Source organism: Egretta garzetta, unplaced genomic scaffold (genome assembly GCF_000687185.1).
Source record: "Egretta garzetta isolate BGI_Z169 unplaced genomic scaffold, ASM68718v1 scaffold9, whole genome shotgun sequence".
NCBI classification, from domain to species: Eukaryota; Metazoa; Chordata; class Aves; order Pelecaniformes; family Ardeidae; genus Egretta; species Egretta garzetta.
The window spans coordinates 1,629,082-1,653,183 of NW_009260763.1; the positions used below are offsets into that span (position 1 = coordinate 1,629,082).

The 24,102-nt window shown below is 40.9% G+C and overlaps 1 protein-coding gene across 1 annotated transcript in view; it reads right to left on the minus strand.

Moving 5' to 3' along the window:
• The window catches only part of SH3BGRL2 (SH3 domain binding glutamate rich protein like 2), a 58,534-nt gene that overhangs the window by 14,031 nt on the left and 20,401 nt on the right, over positions 1 to 24,102 (minus strand). Inside the window, 2 exon segments of the mRNA XM_009646092.2 lie at positions 7,327 to 7,541; positions 10,385 to 10,462. Coding sequence (XP_009644387.1) covers positions 7,327 to 7,541; positions 10,385 to 10,462 — 293 coding nt within the window.

Here is a 24,102-nt window from a genome sequence, read left to right on the forward strand (position 1 = left end):
TTGGCTAGGCCACTATCCATCATGTATGAGAAGTCATGGCAGTCCAGTGAAGTTCCCGCTGACTGGAAAAGGGAAAACATAACCCCCATTTTTTAAAAGTGAAAAAAGGAAGACCCGGGGAACTACAGGCCAGTCAGCCTCACCTCTGTGGCCTGGCAAGATCATGGAGCAGAATCTCCTGGAAACTATGCTAAGGCACGTGGAAAATTAAGGACGTGATTGGTGGCAGCCACCATGACTTTCCTAAGGGCAAATAGTGCCTGACAAATTTGGTGGCCTTCTACTATGGGGTTACAGCATTGGTGGATAAGGGTAGAGCAACTGATGTCATCTACCTGGACTTGTGCATTTGACACTGTTCCACACAACATCCTTGTCTAAATTGGAGAGACATGCATTTGCCAGATGGACCACTTGGCGGGTAAGGAATTGGCTGGATGGTCACACTCAAAGACTTGCGGTCAATGTCTCAAAGTGGAGACTAGTGATGAGTGGCATTCCTCAGGGGTTGGTATTGGGACCGGTACTGTTTAACATCTTTGTTTGAAGTAGTGCTTGGCATCATGCTATAATCCCTTTGTGAATCTAGCCCTAATGCACCAATCTACTGTTCCACACAACATCCTTGTCTAAATTGGAGAGACATGCATTTGCCAGATGGACCACTTGGCGGGTAAGGAATTGGCTGGATGGTCACACTCAAAGACTTGCGGTCAATGTCTCAAAGTGGAGACTAGTGATGAGTGGCATTCCTCAGGGGTTGGTATTGGGACCGGTACTGTTTAACATCTTTGTTTGAAGTAGTGCTTGGCATCATGCTATAGTCCCTTTGTGAATCTAGCCCTAATGCACCAATCTCCATTTGTCTGGACTTCGCATGCTCTATGCAAAAAAGGTAACAGTAAATAATAAGCAAGTAAGTATAAGTAATTATTCATTCATTCTTTTAAATGGTGTTTTTAACCTGCGGGATGCTGAATAGTTAGTACTATGTTGGATCCTACCAGCAATACTTTAGAAAAATCTGAATAACTCACATGCAAAATCACTGATCTGGCTGTGTAAAATAAATTCACAATGGGAGGCAGAGCATTCAGAAATTTTTCTATAAACTTGAAAGCAAAGGATTTAGTTAGTAAAAACTTATAAAATTAACTACAGTCTTCATCTTTCTATTTTTACTGGGTCCGGCTGGGATGCAGTTAACTTTCTTCACAGCAACCCCTACAGTGCTGTGTTTTGGATCTGTGACTAAAACAGCCTTGATAATGCACCGATGTTTTGGCTATTGCCAAGCAGTGCTTGCACAGCATCAAGGCCTTCTCTGTTCCTCCCTCTGCTCCCCCTTGCCACCCCCGGAGAGTAGGCTAGAAGTGGGCAAGAGGCTGGGAGGAGACACAGCTGGGACAGCTGACCCCAATCCTGAACAGGGACTCAAAAAAGTTCAGGATAATGACAGATTTTGATCAGAGTGTGCTAGACTGAATTTACAGCTGTTACACCTGCTTAGCTGTTACTTGGCAGGCTGTTATTTCGTGTTGCTGGTCACAATGTTGACTTGCTTGTTCTTGATACTGATTTATATTTTTCCCTCAGTTGCTCTGTTGTTTGCTCCCCTTCTTCCTGTACATCAAACTCAAGAGCTTGTTATTGGGTGTCTTCAGCTTTTATTGTTTCCCGTGTTGTTTATCACTTTCTTTTGCTTTGCCTGGGAGAGCCATGATAAAAGCACTGGCCTTGAGCCTAATCTGGTGTTTGGTCCCTGCACTGCTGCCATCCCAGTATGCCAGGAACCATCTCATGGAGACAATTAGCAATTACACCTTTCTTCTCTTCTCCTCCAGGAGCCACTTTGTGCAGGAAACGAAGAATGGCATCTTCCTCTTCTCCAGGACAGAGGTTTCCACCCTTGTTGCAATGACCCTTCAGTTTCTTGAACACCCTTATGTAACCAGAAGGGTGTATTGGTGAGTGCAGTGAAGCTGATTTTGGTTTTTTGTACAATTAACCAACCAGTTGGGAATGCCACACAGGAATGTGCCCTGTGGCAACCAATTCCCAGTATCAAGGTGTCTGGAAGAATTTGGGCAGGTGCCTAAAGCAGTTTTCATCTCCAGTGGTCTGGGACTTCACTGCTGAACACATGAGGAAGCCTGTTGAATTGGCAGACCCCCTGAAGGAAGGATGCCTTGCATATACCATAAAGACACAACTTGCAGCACTGTGTTGGGGCCTGGGGTAGGCCTATGCCTATGCTCAAAGGAGCAAGAGAGTTCCTGGATCTGAGGACACACAAACAGATACTGTGGCCAACTCTCAACTACAATAGTCGTTCCCACAGTCAAATCCTCCCGAGGGGGAGCAGGAGGAAGTGATCATGGACTGGCCAGAAGGCAGACATTTTGAAGCATCACCCAAGGAGGTGATTCATGACAAAGAGACCCCACTGTATAATATATTAGCAGAAAATGAAAAACAATATGCTGTATTTACTGATGGGTCCTGCCATATTGCGGGAAAGCATCAGAAATGGAAGGCTGCTGTGTGGAGTCCCACAAGACACATCACAGAAACAGTCACAGGCAAAGGCGAATCAAGTCAATTTGCAGAAGTGAAAACCATCCAGCTGGCCCTAGACATTGCTGAAAGAGAAAAGAGGCCAGTACTCTATCTCTACACTGACTCATGAATGGCAGCAAATGCTCTGTGGGGTGGTTACAGCAACAGAAGCTGACTAACTGGCAGCACAGAGGTAAGCCCATTTGGGCTCCTGCATTATGGCAAGCCATTGCTGCCCAGGTAGAGAACCTCATTGTAAAAGTATGTTACCTAGATACTCACATGCCAAGAGCCGTGCCACCTAAGAACATGGAAACAAGGAGCAGGTAGACCAGGCTGCCAGAACTGAAATGGCTAAGGTGGACCTAGACTGGGAACATACGGGCAAGCTGTTCATAGGTCAGTGGGCCCATGACACATCAGGACACCTCGGAAGAGGTGCAATGCATAGATGGGTTTGTGATCAAGGGGTGAGCCTGACCACTGAAGCCACTGAACAGGTTATCCATGAATGTGAAACATGCACCATGATCAAACAACTCAAGTGGGTAAAGCCTCTCCGCTGTGGAGAACAGTGGCTAGGAAAGACAGTGTGGGTTGCTCCTCCCCTCAGGAAAAGGCAAACCCCTTTGTGGGGTTCCTTTTGCTCAAGGGCCAGGGTGTACTTGGTGGGTAATGCAGGAGGATGGAGAAACCTGATGTGTATCGCAAGGAGATTTAATCTTGGGGGAAAATAATCCATGATTTGAGTTGTATGCATTAGCTGTATGTCAAAGTATTAGAGTTGGAGCCACTCAAACTGAGGATGAGCCTTGTAAGGAACCAGGCAAGACACAACTGGTTTCAATGCCCAACAACCCAACACCTATTAAAGCTCTACTTGTCATCTTTTTTTTTTTTTTGTCTTTTCCAAAGTATCTCCGCTTTACTTTTCTGTATGCAAAGTGCAGGAGTTCCCTCTAGAAACTAGAGGGAACTCGCACTAGGTGCTATCATTTCCTTACTCTTACATAGCACTAACCAGAGCAAGGTAACTGTAGTAATTTCAGATTTACACTACTGTAAATTTGAAGACCAGGTTCATGTGTCTGATTTGTCTGAAATGTAGATTCTCTTCTCACACACTTACAATGTTATAGCAATGTCACTAAGATGAAACAATGGATTGTAAAGTCATAAAAATACATAAATTATCATAGTGTCAGTGCTATGACATAACACTGGATTATCAGTAAAATGATTTGTGTTCTTGTGTGCTCACAGCTCTTATCTTGTTCACAGAAAATAAAAATTATTCTTGCGGAGTGCTTTGTTTCAAAATCCATTAGCAGAACTCGTTACTGAAAAATTGGAGAGTGCATCTCAGAAGACTGAGAAAAGGGCAAGATAAATTAATGATCATATTTGTGATTTGCGATTACATCGACTCAGAAAAATTTCAAGGTTTTGCTCACACTTCAAAACATGGATTTTATCTGTTGGTACCAGAAGGATCCCCACCCCTGTGGTACAAGAAATTTTGGTTTGTGAACCAGTAAGCATTGGTCATCTTTTTGTACCTTTCACTCCCCTTACACCAGCTATCACATGTTCAAATGCCTGACACCAACTCATTTTGGATACTTACTGAAAACACTGAAGACTCTATACTGCAGTTACATTCTGAAAAGTTATTTCAAATGGTAATGTCCTAACCAGAAAAAAATATTCTGAGTTACCACTCCTGTGCACATTGCTGTGGTTTTCTACTAAAGTGAAAATGGGCATAGAAAAAAAAAATACTAATGATTTTACTAACACAGAAAAAACAGTATGGCTATGAACATGACATGGAGCCATGGCTCATACACCAGAGCCTTGTGAACCTCTATTGAAATAACATGAACAACATAAAAAGTGTACCTATTTCATTTTGCCTTGTCTAGCTCTCATACATTTAGAGGAACAGCAATGGATCTGACCAGTCTGTATTGTAAGTAAATCTATACTGTCAGTAACAATGTATAAGCGCATAGGCAGTTTCCTGGTGAGACTGTAGAACTGGCAGGCAGAAAAACTGTTTCTTAATAGAGCAAAATGGATTAGAAATTGCCTGGACACAAATCAGGAATGATAAGCCACAATTTTCACTAACTCAACTAACAGAAAACTTAGTGGGTATTTTTTCATTTAAGTTCACAGAATCACAGAATGGCAAGGCTTGGAAGGGACCTCCGGAGATCATCTAGTCCAACCCCCCTGCTAAAGCAGGTTCACCTAGACCATGTTACACAGGACTTCATCCAGGCGGGCTTTGAATATCTCCAGAGAAGGAGACTCCACAACCCCCCTGGGCAGCCTGTTCCAGTGCTCCGTCACCCTCAAAGTAAAGAAGTTTTTCCTCATATTCAGCTGAAACCTCTTATGTTTCAGTTTGTACCCATTGCCCCTTGTCCTGTCGCTGGGCACCACTGCAAAGAGTCTGGCTCCATCCTCTTGACATCCACCCTTAAGATATTTGTATGTGTTGATGAGGTCCCCTCTCAGTCTTCTTTTCTTCAGGCTGAACAAGCCCAACTCTCTCAGCCTTTCCTCATAGGGGAGATGCTCCAGTCCCTTTATCATCCTTGTTGCTCTCCTCTGGACTCTTTCTAGGAGTTCCTCATCTTTCTTGAACCGGGGAGCCCAGAACTGGACACAGTACTCCAGGTGGGGTCTCACCAGGGCAGTTAAGTTATTTAATAGTGATTTTTTTTTTATTATTTATGTCAAGATAAACATATGAAAACACCCACTGCGGAAATGACAAAGAAAGATAAGTTGTGCGATGTCTGCTGACTTCATCTAATTGCGATATTTTAACCCCCTTTCCAGCACTGATCTCCTTTGCCTCCTGCCTAATGTTTTGCCTCCACTCTATTACCTAAGCACTTCATTATCTAATGCAGTAGGCTAACTGATGAATGTTGGAGATCCTGCACATACTTCTTCCTTCATCCTAGAAAATAGTTTCTTTCAAACCATGTTATGTTTGCTCATTAAAGATCTTCATGCAGACAGTGAGTTCTAGTAATAGGATTAACTCTGCTCAACCAAAACAGCTATCAGCTGAGCAGACAGATTAACAAGATCATCTCACGTGTTGCATGACTTCTTCTTCCTTCCTAATTCCAAACAGCAATTTATAAGACTAGGTTAAAACATGCTATAACAACAAGCTGAAAGGGTAAGAAACAACAGCTTAAAACGTTGTATTTCCATGGCAAACTAAAATCACACAGAACAATGTAAATGTTGTTATTTGTAAGTGACGGGCTACTCTATAAGTGAGGGTCAAAATCCCTTCCATATCCCAGATATATTTCTTCAACTGACATTTCTTACCCAGAATTAGGAAGATACGATTTATTCTGCTGAGGTAAACAAGTAAGGCCAATACAAAACATATGGGAGGGATGTTAAATACCCCGCTTCAAGAAGCTGGTTAGCTGCTGCATCATACCCAATCTGTTTGTTGCAGAGGATCCTAAATCACTTCTTACACGCTTCCTACATTAAGCTAACAACTGCACTGAATTTGACAAGTTCTCAGCAGATCTAAACAATCCATTAGCCAGAAGCAACTTAGTTACAGTACCGTTGAGTCTGGCAAGGACTCATTAGAACCAGCTTGGATGTATCTCCACCCCATCGGAGTCAAAAACCCACACAGCACCCACATTTACTCCAGTCCAGCTATTACAACCACAGAGACCCTCTTGCCCATTTCATTTTCCTAGTGAATTCGCAGACCAACCTTACCGAATCACTTCCTGATGCAGCCAGGGTGACACATCAAATCTCCCTTTCTCCCATCAGCTAGTCTAACAGGTACTTCAAACCTGCCTTCTAAAGGATGTACAAGTCACATGGTTGAAGTATGAAAAGATGCAGCAAGGCAAAGAGAGCCCAGCTGTGGTATTTTTGCTTTTATTCAAAGGTGAGTAAGAGTCCTGGGAAGATTCTCCCAGACTACAACAGTGCCCAAGACTTGGAGCTGCAGTGTACCATGATGGTCAAGCAGGAGAGAAAACATTCATATTGCACCATTCTTAACGTATCAGAGGCTGATGCTTTAGCTTGCACTAGTGGATGGAGAAGTCATTGCAGCTTACACCATCAGAGAAACCAGTCCACCCATCAATCTGTTGCAGATTCACAGGCTCTCAATGCTTAGCAGACTTTCAGCAGAGGATAAGTCTCAAGCTGCTTTCCTTCAGGGAAAAATAAAACTGTTCTACAATTCAAACAGCAAACAATTTTCATTTATCCTAGAGACTCTGATTGCATAAGGGGTCTCTGATCATAAATAAAATTTACACTATGACAGCAGCAGAGAAGGAGCTTAATTACAATGACAATATAACTCAATCTAGCCAATATTCTCATTTACTGTGCCAAAGATTTACTTCTGAATTTTTGTGCTTGGACTAGACCCAAGGAGCAAGAAAACCATAAATCCCCAGCTTATAGTGGGGTTCCACAAGGGGCTTTACCATTAACAGGTTGTACGTGAAGCATGTGACATTACACATTTTTACATTCATGGAGGGAATCTACCAGCTGAAGGCAACTTTAGGGTTGACAGATGAATGATCTGAATTTTCATTGCATGACCATCACCTGCTCCTATTGCCCCAAAGTGTCACCATTAATTCAGATACTACTAGAGAAAGCTCAACAGCAAGTCCCAGCTTTTTAAATGGCCAACAGGCTATAGTAATATATCGTCCATTAACAGCTACTTACTCCGCAGTACCGATCATCACTGAATATCTGTGGTGGCAGTGGATTGCCTTGTGCAGGCTGCCTATCCTCAGGAATATTTTTATACATCCATTGTCTTTTCTCCTCTGACATTGTGATATCCACTTCTTCAAACTCTATGCGATTGGCTTCCAGAAACCTCACCACATCTTGTTGCCTCTTCTTTATCTAGATGAAGGAAAGAAAAAAAAACAATACTCAGAGCAAGACCACCATAACCCAGACATGCTTACAAACCCGAGAACATTCCTCCTCTCCTGTCCCACTTTCACGGGACAAGAAGTCACAAACTCAAGAAGGCAAAGGAGAAATATTTTTTTCAGTTTTAAGTTCATAAAAGTTAAACACTGTTGTTTCTTTACAAGTTGGCAAAGGTTCATCACCTCATTTGTAGAAGGCTGTCTCAGTTCAACCATGGGGATTTCAGCCTTTACTCTCTAAAGATGCTTTAAAAAAATAATCTGTATGGGACTCTTCAGAAGTAGGAGTTCAAAGAGGTAGCTTGTTTTCAGAGTCATTAGGCCCTACATTTTTAAAGTATACAGGCATCTAGAAATGCAAGGTAAGCAACCTGGCAAGCCCCAGAAGAATCTACTCCGATAAGTGTTCATTGAGATAGACATGTTGGTACATCTAAAAAAAACCCACCCTGTCTACACACATTTTTGTTTTCCTAGACACCTACATATCTTTTAAAAATGCAGCTTGATGGTTCCCTGAACAAGGCTTGTTGAATCTTTAATTAAGAGTGTCTGTCTGCATAATACACATGCCTAAAAATAAGCATGATCTCATCTCTTAAAAATTAATTTCATTGCAAAAGAAAATGCATTAGGTTTGTACTAAATGTATGGGGTTTCTGCCCCTCAAGGACATTACCATTTTTATACAAAAGCCTAACAGGGGCAGAACACTGGCAGTTTTTAGCTCATTGTAGCTAACTAAGATGAACCCTTAACAGGTTAGCTGGGCTTCAAGGAGATACATTCAGGTGAAGACTACTTCTGCCTAAAGCAGGACTTGGTATCAAGATAGCAATCATTGAAATGAAAGTCTGTAGGGGCAAGGACAGCGACCTGGCCTCATTCAGCTAGGTCTGCTCTACAGTCTCTTCAGTCCATACCGTACTTTGTGCATCTACTTAACCAAATTAATTCTTTCAGAGAAGAACTATAAATTATATGCTATATTTTTTATAGTTATTGTCAACAGTGTTATTTGAAGAAAAAAAATACAGCTTTAATAATTTTACAGTATTCCTGGAGTGTCAGATCCACACAGTTGCTGACTGGCATAAAGCCCAGGTGGATGAATCATGCCTGTGGGTATCATATGACCTAGATACTATTTGGAAATCAGAGGATTTTTAAAGTGCATGTGCTAGTAGTTCTTGACACACAACCCATTCTGTCTACTTAAACGCACCTCAAAAATACATAATTTTGGAGGTAATGCTGATGGAAACATTGTTTCTTTGAAATAAGAGGGTAGCCATCCCAACAAACTGCAAAGACAAACCTCTTAAATGGTTAGTCTTTCTTAAGAAGTGGGCTGCATAGTAAGCTTGTGTCTCAGTGTCTTACTCTTTTTCCTTTTCTTACATATAGTGGTGGGTTTTGTTAGGCATATGTGAAAGGATCACTTTTTCATACAGAGGGCAGCTTCTAAAATCGTTTGCAAATAATGCATTATCAATGACAGCAAAGTCACTGCATCATCATCACTGCTGGTACCAAAGACAACATGTCTTTCACTGTCTCCCTAAAAATTGCAAAGACAAATTCTGTTGCCAGTGTAGAAATGAAAGTCAAAAGTATTGCCTTCTGTCTTTTGCCAAAAAAAGCTGCAAGAGTGGCCCAAAAGAGACAGAGACTGAGATTTTCTTAACATGAATATTGAGTATTTGTTCAAACAGAAATGAGACATCTAAAATAATGTGTGGGAGAGATCATTTCCTTATAGCGGAGTGCTGCTAAAACCAACATTAATTCCCTCCTGCACTGGTCAGAGCAACTAGCACACTACTGGCCCTGAGACCAAATGGCAACATCTGGCCAAGTCTATTAAACCTGCGCCCTCCCAAAGTGGCTGCATGCAAACTGTACATTGGGAATGATCCCTGGCATGCTGTAACACTTAAATCATGGCCACAAACTGTTTGTGAGACTGTAAGTAAGCCTTGGCCAAAACTGTCCATGCTGGCAACCAGTCTTCTAGCAGTTTCATGGTACCGAAGTACCAGAGCTCCATTGCTCAGGCCCAGGCCACATACCACATACACATATATCTGCACGTACCTAATTTCATCTGCTGTCTTACAGTAGTTCTGTACACTGGGCACAAATTTAACTGCAACTCAGATTTAATCGGATCCCTAATATTTTACTGTTCACACCATGAGAATTCTCCCACAAACCCACATTCCCTAATCTCTCCTTTTTATTTTTATAAAACTAATTAAGATGTTGAAGTGAAATAAATTGTGGGGTGGGGTTTTTTTTAGCCAGAAGCCTTGCAATTCTCCACACGACATCTGCATGAGTTATCAGCTGTGGATGTGCCAGCTGCATAAATTTAAACAAAATGCCCTGAAAATTTTTAGCCAAAAAAGTAGCATCTTCTCCTCCCCCAAGTGTTTTGATTCAAGCCTGTAAACTGAAACAAGAGCTTTAGTTACATTAAAAATCCTATTAAATTATGCTTTGTTGTTTAAGATGGATGCTCAGAGCATCTGCCACAACAGAAGCCAGCTGATTATTCCCCAAGAAAACCACAGGACCTTTGTCTTCCTCTGCAACTGGATCTGTGCCGCAGGAGTGCGTCAACCTCACAATCCTGCCTGCAGCTCTCGCCTGTGGTTGCTCTGAGCTATAAAAACTTCCAGCATTTGACCACATGAAACGCTGAGCAAAGACAGCACAACACAAAGAGCAGTGTCAGTTCTCCCTTCCTCACTAGCCTATGCAGAGGATCTGAGCTCCTGTCAAGAGCCCCCTGGAGAAAAATACATCCTCATTTGACAAACTATGGAGGTGGATACCTCGGTTCTCTTTGTGAAACTCAGCCTTGTACCTTGCTGCTTCCGAGGTTTCCAGAGTGTGACGAAACCAAAAGGAATCTGAAAAGAGTATCCATATAATCAGAAGTACCACGTTTGGAAAAACTTGGTTCAAGGCTATTCATACATCACTTTGGGAAAGCATGTGTATTTTTTACAGAATAGACTGCTTTAGCATCAAAATATTTTGGTTTTAATACATTTCAGCACACCAGAAGACACCATCAAAATACATATCCATTGTGAAGTTTCAGAGGAAAACACATCCCCCATTTAATTTTGTATTCTATAAAGAGACTGCAGCTTCCAGATACATCTTATTTATCTCACCTCAAACAGGCAGTTCCATGTTGACTTTTTTAAATTTCCTTGTAGTCATGAAAGAGTATTAGCCATAAATACAACTAGGAACAGGCAATATCATCTCTTTTTATTAAGCAGTGACAGTGACTTTGAAACAAAATCCATGCCTCTTTACATAATATGATCCTATTCCATCTTTAACATGGTGAAGAAAACTCTGATAGAGCTAATAGTCTACTATCATAATACGATGTTTGTTTCCCATATTTTTAGCAGGCTGATTGTTTTCTGAACATCATTTCTCTGGGTTTGGTTTTACTGTTAATCTATATTTTTATTCACAGAAGTAAGTCAGGAAAAAAACTCCCAGAGACATCTTCATTTTATCCTGGTATTTGAAGCTGGTCTCATTAGGATTAAAAAGCAGAAAAATAGGATGTCCATTCTGACATACAGAAGTGCTAAAATGAGCTAATCACTTGTTCAGTAGCCTAATTTACGGGGAAAAAAAAAAAAAAAAAAAAAGTCTGTCTTAGCTAAAATATCCCAGCTTCCTTCCCTATTCTTCATTTCTTTATACTGATTTGCAACCGGTAACAGGAGGATAAGCTTTCAGACTGCTTTGGAGAAATACTTCAAAGACATCCTCAGGCCAGGCCAGGTGGGACTGCTGGGATTATCTGTTCTGACCTTCAGCATCCCTGAATTAATTCCTCTTAGGAGTAAAGAGTTTCTTTGGATTTTTTTCCCCCTAAGCTCCATTCCTGAACTGATAATAACAAAGGATCTGCCAGCCTCTGTAAATTGTTCCCATAGTTAATTAGCTGCCTTCACTTAAAATATTTGCTTGCTTCTGTTCAGAATTCACCTCACTTCCAGCTGTCAGCCACTTTACTGTTTATATCTTCGCATAGACTGAAAACTCTTCTGTTAAAGATGTCTGTTTCCCATGCAAATAATCTGATGGGGAGAAACAGATCTCCCAGCTAACCTGAACAGTGATCCCCAGTAAACAGACAAGTCCAATTGCTCATTTGACAGCAGAATAAGGATGGAACCATCATAAGTCGTGTCCAGACTGGGCCAGACGTTTGGCAAAATCAGATCACATCCTCTATCTAAAATTCCCTGGAAGCTTCTCATCACTTCCAACAGGTCACATTTTCCTTCTTTCTTTCCCTCTCTATACTTCCCAAACCTGTTTTCAGAAGATCTTCTGTACTAGAAAGGCTTGCCTACTGACAGCTGTTGAACCAGAGGATTGTATCGTGTGGTATCCCCACTACTAAATGGCAGCAGTATTTCATTTTTCTCCACTATTTTAACCAAGATATTCAATACACTGCAAAAATCTCACTAGTCCAGGATTTATCTAACCCAGATAGGATGCGTGAATATTACTTCTACTATAAAATATGCAAGATGACTCAAGTAGCAGTATTAATAGTAACTGTGAAATAGCCATAATTAAAGAGAACTTCTCTGTCTTATTTCATTAGCCCAGTTAATATAAATGGGACAAAGCAGACACGTTCTCAGTTTCAATTCTCTTCACAGTGTCAGCAGGCACGTTGCCAAGTGGCTGTTGCCCATAAAGTGGACACGGGAGGTTCGTGGTCTCCTCTGGACTCTAACCCCCACCTCCTGGAGATAAGGCATTCCCTGGGCTTCAGTCCTCCTGCCTGCAAGCGGAGGGAATGACAGCACGTCCCATTCAGTGCGCTAGCTGGCAAGTGAGGTGTGTAGCACTGATTGTCCTGCAGCCTCTTCATCCTGGAGCTGAAGGACCAAAAGCTTAACCTGAACTGTCCACTCATTGCAGACAGACCCCAAGAAGAAATCGCCTGTTTTCTAACACAAAGCCCCACCCCAAAAAACATTCAGACCACACATTCTGAGAACAAGACGTTATGATGAATATCTTCTAAGCTGGCTTGTCAGACCACAAAACACATTTCAGAAGTCTAACATTTAAAAAAAAAACAAAACAGAATGCACGTCAAAGTCCACCTCAAAGACTGGTTTCACAGGCTGGCATATGTCTACCTAGACCCGTGCCTCTAAAGACGGAGATGCACCTGAAGGATCCCTTCCTTCTCTTTCAGTCTTGTTACTCTTTCCTGACCTCTGCCCTTACTCCAGAACTGCAGCAGCCATGTCACCCACCCACTGACTCAGCTGAAAACTGAATGTGTTGCATTTGGCAGGGGCACCTTTAGGGTGCAGTTTGATGATACAGCAAAGCAGATCTCACCGCTGGCTGTCACTGAGATGACGCAATGTTTCTCCCTCCTGCCAAGCAGCTCCTGCAGCTTTCCTTGCACAAGCATAATGCAGGAACCAGGGGAACAAGGGAAGCAGCATCAATAATGTCAGCACCACAGCCTCATCAGTTTATATCAGTAGCAGAACCACACCCTAAGAAAATGGCTCAGCAGAAGCTGAAGCATGGCCAGCTGCAGGTATTTGAAATATGAACTGCATAAACAGCATTTGTGTTACATAAACACAAGTTCCAGCTCACTCCCACAGCTGAAAATATCAAATGGGATGCCTCTGCCTTTATAAGTCATGCAAACATAACCAAAGGGATTGTTGCAGTGTAAAAGGCAGATGTAATATAGTTACCGCAGGGGATTACTAATCTTCACTTTTCATACAGATGAGGCTTAACACATATTCCCCGGTAATAAGGAGACACTACGTTCTCACAAAGAGATGCAAGCCCTAACCACATCAGATGAACAGAACTCTAAACAATGTTAACTGCAAACCTACACATACCTTCCTTAGAAAAGCAAGGAGGAGGCAAACACACTAAGCGACATCTGCATTCTTTTATTCTGTTTCCACCACGTTTCTGCTTTCATACAGAAGCAATGAAAAACAACCTCACACATTCACCAAGGCTGACATAGAAATCCTCATGGTCCTGTTACAATTACAACCTGACAGAGACTTCCTGCCGATTCTTTTTTCTTTGCCTGGCTTAGGAAAGGAGAGTACAGCTGACCCCTGGCAATTTTTATTGCAGAGAGATGGTAGTGCTGTGGCAGACCTTTACAAAGGTTCATACGACTAATTCATTGGGTTTGGCGCAGGAAAATACAACTCGGCTACGTATGTGGGGAAAAGAGGTGAGAAGCTGTGGTGAGGTGAACGAAGGTAATAAAGAAGAAATTTTAAAAATAAAAATAAAAATAAAAAATCAGCATTACACAACTATTCCCAGAAGTAAAGTGTGTGCCTACCTGCCGTAACAAATACTGCATTACATGTGATAGAAGGAAAATGCAGTCTCCTCGGAACAGACCTCCAAATAGCTAAAAGCACCTTCAACGCTTCATCCTCAAGAAAAAATGAATGTTAATGTTTCAAAATCCTAAAAACTGACCACAGAACTTTTCAATCTGAAAAGAAACACAACAGTCCCTGAACAGTGGCCACATGCAGCCTGCACTGCCCTGGTGTCCTGCTAGCAGCCATCTTCCACTTGCATACAGAGACATAATTAAGGACACGCCATATGAAATACTCTATTGAACTGAGAGGGCAATCTGTTCAGCTTTAGGCAAAATAAGTTTGCAGGTCCCTGGGAGCTGCTGAGACACTGCTTAGCCAGGCAATCTGCACACCTTTACCTGTGTGCAATGTATGTATGGTGTCTTCAGAAAGAGTCCGGTATTTAAGAAATGCAATTAAAATCTGAGCCAGGTTTGTTTTTTAAAAGACTCCTAATCACAAGCCGTCAGCAAAGGAAAACATATTATTCCCTTTTTCAATACAACTACAGAAGACAGTAAACTGCTCCATCCCAATGCCTGCTAACCTTGTATTTTCCTTGTCAGATGTTGCACTATGATAAAATGCATTTAAATCTTATTTCTGTGTATGCACGCCTATTACAAGTTGAAGGGGAAAGTTTCTCATTTAATATTTTTTTTATTAAGAAAATAATGTTCTCTGTGCAAGTAACAAAGTAACACTCAGAAACACGAAGGAGTCTTTAGCAAGTACAAATACATCTATCACTGCGAAAACCAAGAGATAATGGGAGTTTGCTCAGGGGGTTATTTGGTATTACTTCAGTAAGCATGTAAGAGAAAAGGCGAGACAGATATGGAACAAAGAGAAAAAGGGGAAAGACCAAGAAAGGAAAAAGAGAAAGTTCTACAGAAATAACGGCTACAGGCAGTGCCATGCAGGGGCCTTTGAGCTGTGTGCAGCTGAGAAAGCCTCTCAAGTCACTCCTGAGTCTACTTCTATTTCTTCTGTTTCGGGAAACATGAACCAATGGTGTACACAAATGAAGTGATTCTATCATCATTTTCTTCTTGCAGTAGTAACAATGTGTTCCTACAGTGTTGAAAATCCACTTGCTTATGAGTCTCTGAAGGACTGGAGGAAATCAGATGCTATGAGACCCAAATCTTGGCTTATTACTTCCCATGAAAAGATCAAGAATACCACTGAAGTTGGATCTTCCAATTAATTACATGAATTTGTATTCTGTTGCATCAATGTGAAACCAAAAAAAACCAGCATTGCTTGTGGAAATAAAAAATGGTTAAAACAAAGTGAAACTTGAAGACTTTGCAACAGGAACTGAAGCAGAACTTGGAAGTCCCACTGAGTGCATGGGCAGACAGCTCCAAATCAGAGAGACCTTGACAGACTAGCAGCCAGAGGACTCCGTGCAGGTTGAGAAAAGTAGCGAAAGGATTCCCAGCCTCACCTGGCAAGCAGCAGGTGACTGACAGATTGAAGGTCAGGATGCACGGTTGGTTGTTCTAGTAGGGAAGCTTGCAAAACCTACTGCCAGTTTGGATCGTAACCAACAGCAAGAGCTCCATTCTGTAGAATTACACTATCCTGAAAACTTTCACATTCCTGTTTGACAAAATGCACGCAGGAAATTATATTTGTGCTACAGATACAGGATTTTTCTTAGTCATAGGTATTTTCTTGTGAGGACACTGGGTAGGCGTACTGGTTCTTCTTCAGCTGGGCCTTTAGCTAAAACAGAGGGCAGATTACCAGAGCATGCTGGTAACTTGGTCTGTTTTTAAAACTGTCTCAGGCAACAGCAAGCCAAGAAGTTTCAAAATTATTACAATTATATGCTAGGACCTTTTGGGGTTGGTTTGTTTCTTTTTTTAAAACAAGGTTGGGGATCCTAGTAATTTGCACAAAAGACAAGAGAAACTTTGAGCAGCCTGGAAGATTTCATGGATTCATAAAGCATATTTTCAGCTATCAAAAACTTCTCCTGATGGAACCACCCTGTAGGACTAGAATAATTCATTTCAAAGACTAACAATTCAAACCCTAGCTGGTAGCTAACTTCTTTCAATAGATAGATTGGGGGGGGAGGGGGTGTTGTAATTTACCATATGTTTCCGTAATTCAAGAGAGTAGTTAAAAAGAAAGTGTTATTTTCATGCATTTTTTCAACAGAAACCTCTGAAAGTTGCCAGAGAATAATTTAAATCTCCTTTAACATTCTACATTTCACTCCTCCTCATACTATTCTCTTTTGTCAGTGGCATATTTATAGCAAGTATTTTGCATCATGAAAGAAACCCTTTCAACAAGCAACATCTATCTTCCTTTTCAAAATGTGTACCACACATAAATTGGTTACCGCAACCTTTATTAATTCAGCTACTCTTTAGTACCTCCCAGCTTAAATACAAGTTGTTCTCTGATCTCTGTGCTATATTACCTTTATTCATATGTTTATTTCTTTTGATTTCTCTAAGTTATTTGATTCTGTAGAATATCCTTCACTTCTCAGTAACGTCCCAGGTTCAGCAAGGTAGTTGAGAACTGGAAAGTTCTGAACTATCAGGAACTCTGTCGTTAGCCCTGCAGTGATGAACAGAATATCAACCTTTCAATCTCACAATTCCTCCTGCAGAGTTAGGAGAGCGGGGAATAGTTTAGTGTCTTGCACACAGAAGTCCAAAACTGCTTTAGCTAAAATCTGAGATTTAAGAGATACTACTTTGTTAATGTGAATCAGGCTTCCTTGGTAGAATTACGATTTTGTTGAGGGAAGAAAAACACAGTAACTATGTTTTGTTTCTTTAATTTCTTAAGGTGTGTTAAATATCTGGTAATCATTTAAAGTTCACTGAAACAGCACTGAAGACAGCAGTTTTATAAGTAGGTTTTGGAAAGTAAGCAAATGCTGTAATACTTGTATGAGTCAGCAGTGTGCCCTGGCAGCCAAGAGGGCAAGCCGCATCCTGGGGTGCATCAAACACAGCATCACAGACGGCTGAAAGAGGGGACTATCCCACTGTGTACAGCATTGGTGTGGCCTCACCTTGAGTACTGTGTTCAGTCCTGAGCCCCACAATTTAAGAAGGATGCGAAGGTCCTTGAATGCATCCAGAGGGCAACAAAGCTGGTGACAGGGCTGTAAGGAAATGTCCTGTGAGGAGCAGCTGAGGACTTTGGGCTTGTCTAGTTTGGAGTAAAGAAGGCTGAGGGACAACATCATTACTCTCTACAGCTTCCTGAGGAGGGGACATGGAGAAGGGAGGTACTGAGCTCTTCTCCCTGGGATCCAGTGACAGGATGCGTGGGAATGGTTCAAAGCTTCATCAGGGGAGGTTCAGATTTGACGTTAGGAAGTGTTTCTTTACTGAGAGGCTGGTCAAACACTGGATCAGGCTTCCTAGAGAGGTGGTTGATGCCCCAAGCCTGTCAGTGTTTAAGAAGCATTTGGAGAATGCCCTTAATAACATGCTTTAACTTTTGGTGAGCCCTGAAGTGGTGAGGCAGTTGGACTAGATGATCGTTGTAGGACCCTTCCAACTGAAGTATTCTATTCTAAATTCTGCAAAGAAAAATTAAAGTTTAAAAACAAAAAATTCCCCTAACAAGAAATTCACACACATTTCCTATTACGTAACATGTTTATCACCTAAACTTTTAAGATGAAAACACACAATTGTCTTTTTTTGACATGGTGAGTCAGCAGAGCACTGAAAGTATTGTGAACTAGTTCTGTGTATTTATCAGTCACATTGTTTTGTAACAATGAATAAAGCATCCCCAGCTGTATTCTCTGTACTTACTGCAAATGAGATATAAAAGCAAGTTTCTTGGCACTAAAAAAAAAAATAGGTCATGTTTCTTCCTTCTCATTAGCTTTAAGCATCAAAACCCAGTGGCATAGGAATATTGATCTGTTAGGATGGATACACCTAGCAGTCCGGAGATGTACTAAGTAATTAGCCCTGTTTTGTCTGGGTGGGGTCTCAGTTCTGTTCACTCAAGATGTAAGTCCCTCTGGTCACCTCCTGCTTTACCTGACAGGATGCACCCTCTGTATTTTGTCACTCAGGACCCATAGCCCAACATGCAGTTACATCCACCTGCAGCTCCAGCTATTTCCAAAAGAAAAGCTAGTTGATGAAGAATGTGGAGCCCTAAGATGCCACATGCAGCAGAGAGTCTCCTGACAGTATGGTGGTTTCAAAGAAACCTTAAGGCAAACTCCAAGACTACAGTACTGCCTAGCCCAGCAGCAGCATGCTGGGTTTCATGGAGAACCCTGTTCCTGCATAAACACAAGGTCACACCCCTCCTTCTCCCACACCGCTACTAATCCCCCACCATGTATTTGAGAGAATGATTGAACACTTGGAAAAAACATCTAGCCTTTTCCTAAGAAGGACTATGCTTGCATTTATTTGTCTTCTCATCCTGAAGGATCAGAGATATTAGGATTCTAAAACACTCCAAAGAATTTGAAAAACAAGTTTGTGAAATAAAGCTGTCAATACTTTCACAATTTTCTCCTGAGAGCTTCTATCCACATAGCATAGATGTGTCATTCTGCCAACTACAGATATACACACCCCTGATAATGCACTTCAAAATAACAGCAGTAACAGCAGTGCTAGTCATTCAGAATTTGTTGTGGTAAGTTTTTACAGATATTTACAGTTTCTTCCAGCAGTATATGAAATAGCAACAGAGAAATGCATTTGTGGCTCTAGACAAATGTCAGATTTCAGATAAAATTGGACTGTATTACGGCAAAGACCTATCAGTATGTTTTTGTAAGGCTAGGATGATGGATTTTGTTGGTATCATTCTCTAAAGTAGGGCTGACTGCCATTATTCAGATCAATAACCTTTGATTCAAGTGAGAGCAGAACAAGACTTCTAACTTTATTAACAAAAGTCAATGTTATTTCTCTTTCAACAAAAGCAACTATATCCGTGTAGCTTGTGTGTTCTTGCAGCTCCGTATGTGCAAATTACCTTTTCTTTTATACTTCTGCAGACCCCTTTCTTAATGACCAGCTGTATTCCCAAACACAGCAGCCATCTGATTGTTATCCCATAAACTGCAGACACATCTCCTGTAAGGTCAGCAGGCATCACCTCCACATAGCCAAAGGTATCGCTGAATACTATGCTGAATAAACCCACAGATTTTCAGGCTCTCCTGGGGCCTGGTGCTGGGAACCTTTGCTGGAAAATAGACCTTGCTGCAGACAAGCCAGGCTCACTGAGTAGGAAGGGACTGCTTGCATATCATGGCCTGCAAGGCAGCTGTCTTCTCTGATCAAAGACTAGTTTTGTACCTCCTTTCTAACTCATTTTAGCTTCCTAGCAGGTTCCTATTGAAGAATTTGATGCTACCTAAATCCTTCAAATGCCACTGCTGTCTCTGTTCCTATATAAACACATCAGATCACTCAATTAGAGATGCTTCAAGAAGATTGTCTGACTTTAGGATATGCAGATCAGAGGTTTAATGCATACTTGAATTGTATTTCTTTACATTAGACAGGGATGATAATTTCACAAACCCTGCAGCAAAGTAATGACAGGTTTCAGTTGCTGATGCTCTCTTGTTCATCAGATCAAAGGAAGTTTTCTTTCAAAGGAAGACACACAAAAATTCACTTGCCTTTCTCTGAAAAACAGAGACCCCAATTCCATGATTAAGAAAACAGCGTTTAATTGATTTGTAATGTTACTATTAAATTGTTCCAAATAATCACTCATAAAGGTTTTAATGGTACAGATAATACCCAGTATCATCGTCTGCAGTATATGAAAATATCAGGAAATAAACACATTTTCACCATTAAATTCTGATGACTTTTTTTTTCCTGAGTCACATCCTCTTGCTTCAACTGGGATCTATCCAGTGAATTCAGAGGACCCATGTTACATATCAGATTGGAGAAAAAGATCACAGTGGGCCGTATCTCCTAGCGTAAGCAGGTCAACAAAATTCTGTCTGTTTGTAAAAGCATGAAAAGCCAAAAGCCAAAAAGAAAACTTATCAGCATGTGTGAAGAGAACATACACAATCACAGGTTTTAATTTGTATTTAATATGGAGTACAAGTTCATGGTTTCAGGGCTCTGCCTACAAACAAAAGCTCTCAGGGTAACCTTGCTGGCAGAGTTTGCAGCAGAACAATCCCATGAAACAGGACATTCAGAAAGCCAGAAACTGTGGCTATTCAAGACTTCGTCACAAGCAGAAACTTGCTACCCTCCTCCTGCCTATCATCACCCCCGCAACAGTGGCAAAACTGAACATGTCCTGGTGCTGCAGACGCATGGTTTCACAGTCCAATGTACTACTAGCCCACTTTCAGCACCCATGATGGCAAACACAAAGGCTGCAACCGAAGAGGCTAGAATGCAGGCACGTGTTCTGTCCTGGAGCTCTGCAACAGGCAGAAGAGCAACTTTGAAGTTATCAGCAGTAAGGTCTTCAACTGCCACCACTAGCCCTCTCAGACAAAAATCATCATAATATTGTTTACACTTATGTTACCTTTTTCCTACAAAGAAAGGGAAATATTTATGCCACTGTTTGTCCCCATGAGCCAGGACAATGAGTGTGCTGACATATCTAGAGCAACAAATGTGAGGCACCAGGACGTTATCTTTATTTCTCTTCTGGGGATGCAAAAATAAGTGGTTTATTTTTACCAAGTGATAATTAGCATGTTAAGAAACATATACACACAGAGAGATATCAATATGTATAATATAGACACACTTTATATATATACAAACATAAATATATATAGCATTATATCTCTCTATATATGTGCGTATGCAAATACATATATATACATAAATATATAAATCATTATGTACACGTGTATGCAAAAATACACATCTACATATGTATATTCAAACAAAAAGCAGGTTGATTCATATGCAAAGGTCACTCCCAGGCATTAACTTCTGCAAGTTTATTCCTTGCAGTAAAATGAGAAACATCTTGCAGTTTTCCACATTGTCTTACTAGGAATGGTGGGGATTAGTTATCCCGAGGTAAAAGAGCAAAACCACCAACAACAAATCCTGGAACTCTTAACCGTCAAGGCAAGCTCTATCCTACTCAAGGGAGATGGGCAACAACAGAAGGACATGCTGTTATTGATGATTAACGTGAGTCACTGAGCAACCTGCGTCTCCTAAGAGCTTCTCTTCATAAATCAGCTAGCAAGACAGTTATTCCCCTTCCTCCATGCCAAATTCAATCGCTTTATAGTGAAGTACAATATTAAATTTAGACTAAATAAGCTTGTTTACTGTTGTAAAATCCAGTTGTTTTTCTCTTCCCCCACTAACAAGATAGAAATAACTTGTTTTAAAAAGGCTCCTTATCACTATAGCTCTTACCACCCCAAAAGAAGGATATTCAGATGCTTTAGACTCAGCCCCTTCAAAGTGGTGATAAATAACTCTTACAGTAAAGTAGCACACCTGAATGGAAGGACTGCCACAGCCTTGAACAGAAGAATCAAAAGATTTCACCCCCAAACACCTCACCTTCTTGCCTGAAGCCCAAGAAAGACAAGAAAGCAGGTTTTGTATCCATGCTCTCTTGCTATGAGACAAGCTATGTTAAATGGGTTGCCTGCACAATGTTTGTATCTCAGTTGCCCCTTCCTCCCACTCAAACCGTCTGAAGTTCAGCAACAACTTTGAGTCATTACTTGAAAGATCAGGTCACACTTTGCTCACCTTACATGAGTCCCACTAAAATGAAGCTGATGTTTGTTTACAGAGATGAGAGTCAACAGTGACTTAGGTTTCTGAATTGACTCCATCTGCCCACCCAAGAGGTGCTGACTAAACAACATACCAATCCCAGGAGAGAAGATTAAGGAAACAGCCTCATGGCTACTGAGGAACTGAGATCTTCTGAGCTATTGCAGCTAACTACAGACTGTTTCCATTGACAGCCACAGGTAAGAAACACTACCACCACCTCTACATTCCCCCTCACCTTGCCAAGGAAATCAACCAACTTAAGGTACTTACAAAACGTTAGCTATATCTTCTGTAAAACTTACCAAAACATTAAGCTGGTAAAAACCGCTGACATACAGGAACATGATTGTGGCTTTGGATACAGTAGTTTTCAACTAAGAATAGATTCCAAGGACTGCAGCATTTCTGTGTTCATTACTCTTCTTATCAAGCTTTCACGCTGCAAGCAAAACAAAGATTGCCATATTTCCTTCTGGATAGACTCCCTTAGGAGGCCAGCACCTGAGGCTGCAGGTGAGGAAACTGTTGCCCTTAGCGTACTTGCTAGTAACATGATCCTGATTTTATACAACAAAGAACTTCCTTAAATGCTGACTGTTTTTCCACAAATCCTTATTTCTTCTACATTTCCCTCTTTGGATAAATAGAAGTATAAACTGTCTGAAAAAATTAAATTGGAAGACAGCTTGTACAAAAGAGTACCAGAGAGAATCTAACAGAGGTCAACTGAAACATGTTGCATTATAGACTTAATTTTTGCTTGTATTTTAATTAAAGTCAAAAGCATTCATATAATAAGTGAAATGGACTTACTCAGCAGTATACTTCACCTTTGACACCAATATTAGAACCAGAATATTCAGTATATTAGTTAAAATATAGGATTTTTTTAAGGTCTTACAAGTACTAAGAAAGGTAATTTACCCTGAATAAATATTGTCCCATTACATTGGCAAGTTTTGCTGAGCTTTGGTACTATCAGGTAACTTTGACTAGTACATTTCCACATTTACTGGTATGTCTTCACTGTTTCTTGAATTTTATCTATAGGTCCTTTACATTTTAAAAATGGGGATGTATTCAGGAATAGAAGAGAGACATAACTTTGCAAGAGCTAGTCATTTGTTTCTAGCCCCACTGCCCACCAGAATGGTGGAAGATTCAGGAAATTCAGCTCTCTTGCCTAGAATGTGGCCCCTAAGCCATGCAACTGGTACTTAACATGCTATGGTTTGCCCAAGGACAGAAGCTTAGAAGTCCAATACAACCCTTCCACCTACAATCTAGTTCTTTCATTTTAGGTAGAAGATGATATCCTGAGGTTCATTTCCCCTTACTGCTAATGAGGACATGTTACATTTGCAGACAGTACTCGAGCAATTCTAACTTGGAGCCAGCAGCATCGTACCATTAACATGCATGAATAAAAACATTTAGAAATACACACATCATTAAAGTCCTGAACTTTTCACACACCATTTAGGTTTAATGGTAAGCATAGACACCACCTGGCTCGGATGAAAACCCAGTCAGTCAATGAAGATGTTTTCACCAATTTCAACAAGCTTTGGACCACATCATACATGAATTTACTGCACTAGACAACACATCCCAGTAAATGACTGCAGATCACAGGATTCACATTAGTCTAGCAGTGACTTTATTTCAACATCTTCTCTTTTTACAAAGATAATTGGCTCCAAAATAAAAATAAAATAAATACTGACGCTCTGGTGCCTTAGCATATTTGCCCAAATAAGACTTCTTGGAAAAAAAATAAAAATCTAGAGAGGAAGTGAATATCTGACCTAGGTTTACAGAAGACTAGCCAAACAAATTTGGGGAGAGCAGTTCTGTGAAGCGCAAAGCAACCTTTGTAGTGACAAGAAACCAGACACTGAGCCTGCAGTAGGCTGCATATGGAAAACATGCTGCTTTCAACTTGAATTCACCAGATTAAAGTTGCTGGTATCAGGATCTCCAGTCCAGCAGCACCGAAGCGAGCAGTTGCAGTGATCCAATGTGTTACAGCATGAGGGCTGCCTGCCTTGCCCCTCTGATGGAGTTTCTCTCTGCAACGGGGAACGTTGGCAGAGAATAATGTGACAATGACAACTGTAAACATGGCAGTTTATATGTTGGCATACTAGCACCAGACAATAAAATGGGAACAACCAAAGAATGGCATATGCTTCATTCCCTGCCTTTCCTCCTGACTTGTACCCTCTAGAAAACAGGTGAGTTATGTGCCCAAATTAATTTTCATTCCACAAAACATTGTGAAAAATAAAACTAATCTGAAAGTAATTTGCACTAATAAATTGCATACAAGTTAGTTAT